Below are 5,655 nucleotides of genomic sequence, written 5' to 3'. Positions count from 1 at the left end.
TTTTTTTTAATATAAACAGCGATTTACAAAAGTAATTTTTTTTTTTGTAAATCGCTGCTAGAGAGCAGCGATTTATATTAATTTTTTTTTTTTTATAAATCGCTGCCTAGGCAGCGATTTATTTTAAATTTTTTTTTTTTGTTATTAAATCGCTGAGCAATTTTTTAAATAAATTTTTTTTAAAAAAATGTTAACTTATGTATATAATTTATAAGAAAATATACATTATTTTTAAAAAATTAAAAATAAGTAAATATATTTTCTTTCTAAAAAAAGATATTATATTGAATTTAAATTTAAATAATATTTGAATTTAAATAATTAATTTTTTTAAATAAAAAATTAAATGAGAAAAATTATTTAATTTTTTTTTAAAAACAAAATTATATACTTTTATATATATATATATATATACTTTTACATATATATATATATATATATATATATATATATATATATATATATATATATATATATAAAGTGAAAAGGATCACGTGACAATAGTAAAATTTGTTTTTTTATCGTAAATAGTTGAAGAAGTTCACATGTAAATAGTACATGAGACTTTCAATTCTATAAATTGGAACTTATCCTTCATATTCATATTACTTTCAATCTTCCAATCTACCAACAATTTTAGGTAAAAACATTTGAATATTATGGGAGAGTCTAGCCAAAATTTCAGTCATTTGAATTGTTTCTCATCGAATTCAACTAATAGGTAAATAAAGTAATGTTTTCTTATTTCTTAAAAATTATTTTTCTTATATGTAATATATTTATATTATTATTTTTATAGGTATGATCAAATTCAAAATCCAGTGAGTTATTGTACACAAATTGTAAATAATAATGTTATGGGTGATGAACGAGTTGGTGAGTTGCACAATGATGAACCTTCCGAGCATGAATTAACAGACAGTGATGATATGTATGACGGCGATGATGATAATGTGGATAATGCACCTAATGCATCCGTTGAAGATCAAAGTATTAATTATCATTCTACAGCGATTCCATACTTAGATCACACTGACGAAAATGCAGAAGATTTTATGTACACGAGAGATGACGGTTCCATTCGAACGGCACTTTGGAATTCAAACAATCCTAAACATATCCAGTCAGGTTCGATTGTTGAAAACTAAATATTTTATAGTTGTTTATTTATTTATTTATTGCATGTTGATTAATTTAATTTGTATATGCAACTAGGTATGTTATTTATGAATAAGATGCAAATGAAATCTGCAGTAAGAGCATATAGTCTTGCTATTCAAAAAGAATTTCTTTGTGATCAATCCAAAAGTAAAAGTTGGAAAGTTATTTGCAAGCGTCATGAGTTAGGGTGTGATTGGATGATTCGGTTTAGAGAGATTTCAAGCGGTATGTGGAAGACAGGAAAAATGATTGAACCGCATACTTGTCTTACAGATAACTATAAGGAGGATCATTTCAATTTGAATGATAACATGATTGCCACTTCATTAATACCATATGTTATGCAAAATCCGGACATAAATATTAAGATGATCCATGAAATTATCAAAGGAAAACATCACTACACTCCTAGTTACAGAAAAGCTCAAAAAGGTCGAAGAAAAGCATTTCGAATGGTTTATGGTGATTTTGAAAGTTCATTTAAGGCATTACCTCGATACATGGCTGCACTACAATTATTCAATCCAGGCACTATTATTGAGTGGGAGCATCATTCTACAACAATGCAAGGTGAGAAAATTTTTAAATTTCTTTTTTGGGCTTTTAAACAGAGCATTGATGGTTTCAAAAGTTGTAGGCCGGTCATTTCTATCGACGGCACACATCTTTATGGTTTGTATGATATCAAATTGTTAATTGCGGTTGGAATTGATGCGAATGGAAATATTTTTCCACTTGCATATGCTTTAGTTGCACGTGAGAGTTTTGAGTCTTGGTCATGGTTTCTCAAGTTATTATGGACACATGTAGTTTGTGAACGACAAGGAATTGGTCTTATTTCTGACCGTCATCAAGGAATCTTGCAGTGCGTTCAATCTTATGATTGGTTGAGTCCACCCAACACATATCATAGATTTTGTGTTCGACACTTAAAAGCAAATTTTAATAAAAAATTTGTAAATAGTGAACTCGAAAATCTAATGTGGTTGGCTGCTACTGAGCATCAGGAGAAAAAGTTTATGCAACGGATGCAACAAATCAAAACATTGTCTCCTGCAGCATATGAATGGTTAAATGAATTTCCTTTGGAAAAATGGACGATGTATAAGGATGGTGGTCGTAGATGGGGTGCCATGACGACAAATGTGTCTGAGTCATATAATGGTTTATTGAAAAAAGCTCGGGGGCTTCCTGTGACTGCCATGGTTCGAATGACGTTCAAAGCTCTCGTTGATCGTTTTGTCGAAAGAAACAATCTTGCAATTGCATTACTTCAAAGTAATATGCCATGGCCTCTTGCGATAGATAAAAAATTTAATGATTATTATCAAAGAGCTCAAGGGCACACAGATATGATGACTTACAACACAGGTGATGGAGTTTTTGAAATTCTTACTTTTGCTCATGATGGTAAAGGTGGAAATGTCCACAAGGTACTGCAAAAGGTAAGAAATGTTCTTGTGGAAAATGGAGAAACTATCATATGCCTTGTTCGCATGCCATCAAATTTTGTGGACTTCACGGAATCGAGCCAAAATCTTATGTAAGTAAATTCTACAGTGCAAAATATTACAAACGAACATGCAGTGAGACATTTAATCCAGTGGGTGATGAAATGTATTGGCCACCAGCTCCTTTTAATTTAATTGCAAATACTGAATATTTGCGGACAAGTGGTACGCAAGGAAGAAGCCGACTTAAGAATGATATGGATATAGCTCCGGCTCGCATGACTAGAAAATGTAGTGTTTGTAAGGAGACAGGTCACACAAAGGCACGATGTCCTACTCGATTTTAAATATTTTGTATATGTTTTTAAGGTTAATGTGTTTTTATTATCTTGTTATTAATATTATGATATATCTTTTATATTTATTTGTTGACATGAATTTAATTTGTCTTGTGCATTTTAAATATTGTACGTAAAAAATAATGATTTTACCTAATATAAAAAGTATTGATTTGAACTAACATAAAAAGTATTGATTTGACTTATGATAAAAAAAAAAGTAAATCCTGCAAACTTGTTCAAACATACAAAAATGTTGACAAAAAGTATTGATTTGACATATGATATATCTTTTATATTTATTTGTTAACATGAATTTAATTTGTCTTGTGCATTTTAAATATTGTACGTATAATATCTTTACATTATTATTATATTACTGATTTGAACTCTATTAAAAAATAATGATTTGACCTAATATAAAAAGTATTGATTTGACATAACATAAAAAGTATTGATTTGACCTATTACAAAAAGAAAAGTAAATCCTGCAAACTTGTTCAAACATAATCTCATTACTTTGTTCAAACTTGCACGAAACAACAAAATTTACATATTTCAAAATTCGAATCTTCAGCCTTTTAGAATAAAGGTGCATAAAAAAAAATTATTCTTCTGAATCCGAATCTTCTACACCTTCATTCTCATCTTCATTTTCATCTTCATTTTCAAAATCTTCCTCATTTTGATAGTGACTGCCTGTTCCACATCTAGTTGATTTGTGTAGCCTAGATGTTCTCCGAGGTGGATTTTGTCTATTAAGAACTAAATTTTGTGAAGCCCCAGCATTAAATCTTGAATCATCAAACGCAATTACCTATAATACAATATAACATAATATAATCAAATAAAGATGCAATAAAAATAAAAAAAATTATAAAAAGTTTAAAAAAATTGTATGAAAATAATTATACTTACATTCGAAAAATTCAATCTTCCACCAAATGGAGAATTATGTATCGGAAATTCACGCATACCATGTTGAAAACCATATTGAGAACCACTAAATTGTGCAAACCCAGATATTGGAACCTGCGGAGTTACAAAACCAACTGTTTGCTGACTAGAAAAATTCGAATTAGTGTTAGAGGGCCCTACAGAAAAATCAAATGTGGGATAATAAGGCTCGGGAGTCGCCACATTAGTGTTAGAGGGCCCTGCAGAAAAATCAGCTATTTCACTAGTGGTCCTTCTACCTCGACGAGCACCCTCTCTCGGTGTTGTTTGTCGTGATCGGCGAGATACTTGTACTGGTGGTGGTTCATCGTATTGAGTGGGAGGATTGTAATCATGATCAAAGCTCAATCGCGTTCCCTGAAAGGCTGCATTCATTGACTCCATTGAAATACGAGCGACTTCCGCTGCATATTGTCTCATTTCATTAGATTGATTTTCATCATTTTCAATCATCCGAGCTCGACGATACTGCATTTCATGACCCCTAGCCTATAATGAATAAACAAATATTAATAAAAAAAATTTATTAAAGATTGACATAATAATTTGAAATTTATGTAATATACATACTAATGCCTCATGTCTTCCTGCCATGTGTTGATACCCTTTTTGTACAACATGTTGTGGATTTCCAATGACCATGCGGGTATGCCTCATGTACCAACGGAAGTAATCTGTTTGATCACTTACAAATGGAGGTCGAAATATACGATTTTGACATTGTTCCCATAAATATTGTGTATAGTTAAATGCATCTATATCTTCTTGTTTTATTTTTGATCGTTTATCACGCTTAAAATGATATTCGGAAAATTGGGTACACGGTCCAGGAATATGTTGTAAATAACCGAACTGTCTCACAACACGATCAACCATGTGCCACTCACGATAAATTCCATAAATCAGTGGCACCTGTGCCATCCAGACACGTTGTCCTGACCGACACCACTCAGGCAATCCATTAATAACATCTTCCGAATAAGGCTGCCAAATAAACTATAAAAAAATAATTAAGTAAGACAATTATAAAAACAACATTGGCAGAAAAAAAATATATTCTTATTTAAAATAAAATAAAATATGAAAAGTATAAGATAGTAATAATATTAAAAACCTGTTCATCAGTTAGATTATCAAGTACATCCCTAATCACACCGATTACAGTTCGTGCCTCATTTTGATGATTTCTACGTCGCGTCCATTTACGTGCAAGCGCAGTTAAAGCCTCAAATTGATTGGTTCTTAGAGGCTTTGACAATGGTTGCAGGGGAATAATTCTTTCCCATGCCCAAATCTACAATAAATAAATTCACCATTACTTATAATGCACTTAAATTTAAAAGTGCATATTACTAGTATATAAAAAATATTTAATCAAAAAATATGTATACCTGCACTAAAGAGAGAAATCCACAAACTTCATTTGATTTTCTCATTGACGCACGGCATAAACAATTATACAAATATGATAATGCGGCCGATCCCCATGCTTGAGTTGACATTAAATCTAAATTTCTCATGTCAATCAAAATGTCCAAATTAATCTTATTATTAGATTTATCCGGAAATATTGATCCACCACATAACCATAATAAATATAATCTAAATCTTTGTTGAACTTCATGCTCAGTTGAGTTGAGTTATCGTTAATAACTTCCAAACCTTCGATATACTCAATCAATTTATATGTTGACAATGTACTAACACCAGAAAAACAACTAGTATCGGGTAACCATCCTGTTAATTGA

At 30.8% G+C, this 5,655-nt stretch overlaps 2 protein-coding genes across 2 annotated transcripts; one reads left to right on the top strand and one right to left on the bottom strand.

Moving 5' to 3' along the window:
- Positions 1-528: 528 nt before the first annotated feature.
- LOC101249112 (uncharacterized) lies at positions 529-3,036 on the top strand. The gene is made up of 2 exons (XM_004245343.4): positions 529-1,128; positions 1,216-3,036. Exons 1-2 carry the CDS (start codon positions 858-860, stop codon positions 2,706-2,708), a joined length of 1,764 nt encoding a protein of 587 aa, XP_004245391.1. The 5' UTR covers positions 529-857; the 3' UTR covers positions 2,709-3,036.
- Positions 3,037-3,219: 183 nt separating this feature from the next.
- LOC138337781 (uncharacterized) lies at positions 3,220-5,294 on the bottom strand. Its single transcript, XM_069288124.1, has 4 exons — positions 5,022-5,294; positions 4,478-4,903; positions 3,869-4,396; positions 3,220-3,767 (listed from the first exon to the last, which is right to left on the bottom strand). The coding sequence occupies exons 2-4, from the start codon at positions 4,826-4,828 to the stop codon at positions 3,558-3,560; spliced, it is 1,089 nt and encodes a 362-aa protein (XP_069144225.1). The 5' UTR covers positions 4,829-4,903; positions 5,022-5,294; the 3' UTR covers positions 3,220-3,557.
- Between the last annotated feature and the right edge of the window lie 361 nt (positions 5,295-5,655).

Source organism: Solanum lycopersicum, chromosome 8, assembly GCF_036512215.1.
Source record: "Solanum lycopersicum chromosome 8, SLM_r2.1".
Taxonomy (NCBI): domain Eukaryota; kingdom Viridiplantae; phylum Streptophyta; class Magnoliopsida; order Solanales; family Solanaceae; genus Solanum; species Solanum lycopersicum.
Note: the sequence above shows the minus strand (reverse complement) of the source record. Positions and strands in the feature narration are given on the sequence as shown.

Excerpts from the sequence above, each read along its gene's own strand:
- LOC101249112 (XM_004245343.4), top strand. The coding sequence starts at position 858 with ATGGGTGATGAACGAGTTGGTGAGTTGCACAATGATGAACCTTCCGAG. Across the intron at positions 1,129-1,215 it reads TCCTAAACATATCCAGTCAG|GTATGTTATTTATGAATAAG; the intron begins GTTCGATTGTTG and ends ATATGCAACTAG.
- LOC138337781 (XM_069288124.1), bottom strand. The coding sequence starts at position 4,828 with ATGGCACAGGTGCCACTGATTTATGGAATTTATCGTGAGTGGCACATG. Across the intron at positions 4,397-4,477 it reads CAGGAAGACATGAGGCATTA|GCTAGGGGTCATGAAATGCA; the intron begins GTATGTATATTA and ends TATTCATTATAG. Across the intron at positions 3,768-3,868 it reads GAAGATTGAATTTTTCGAAT|GTAATTGCGTTTGATGATTC; the intron begins GTAAGTATAATT and ends ATTGTATTATAG.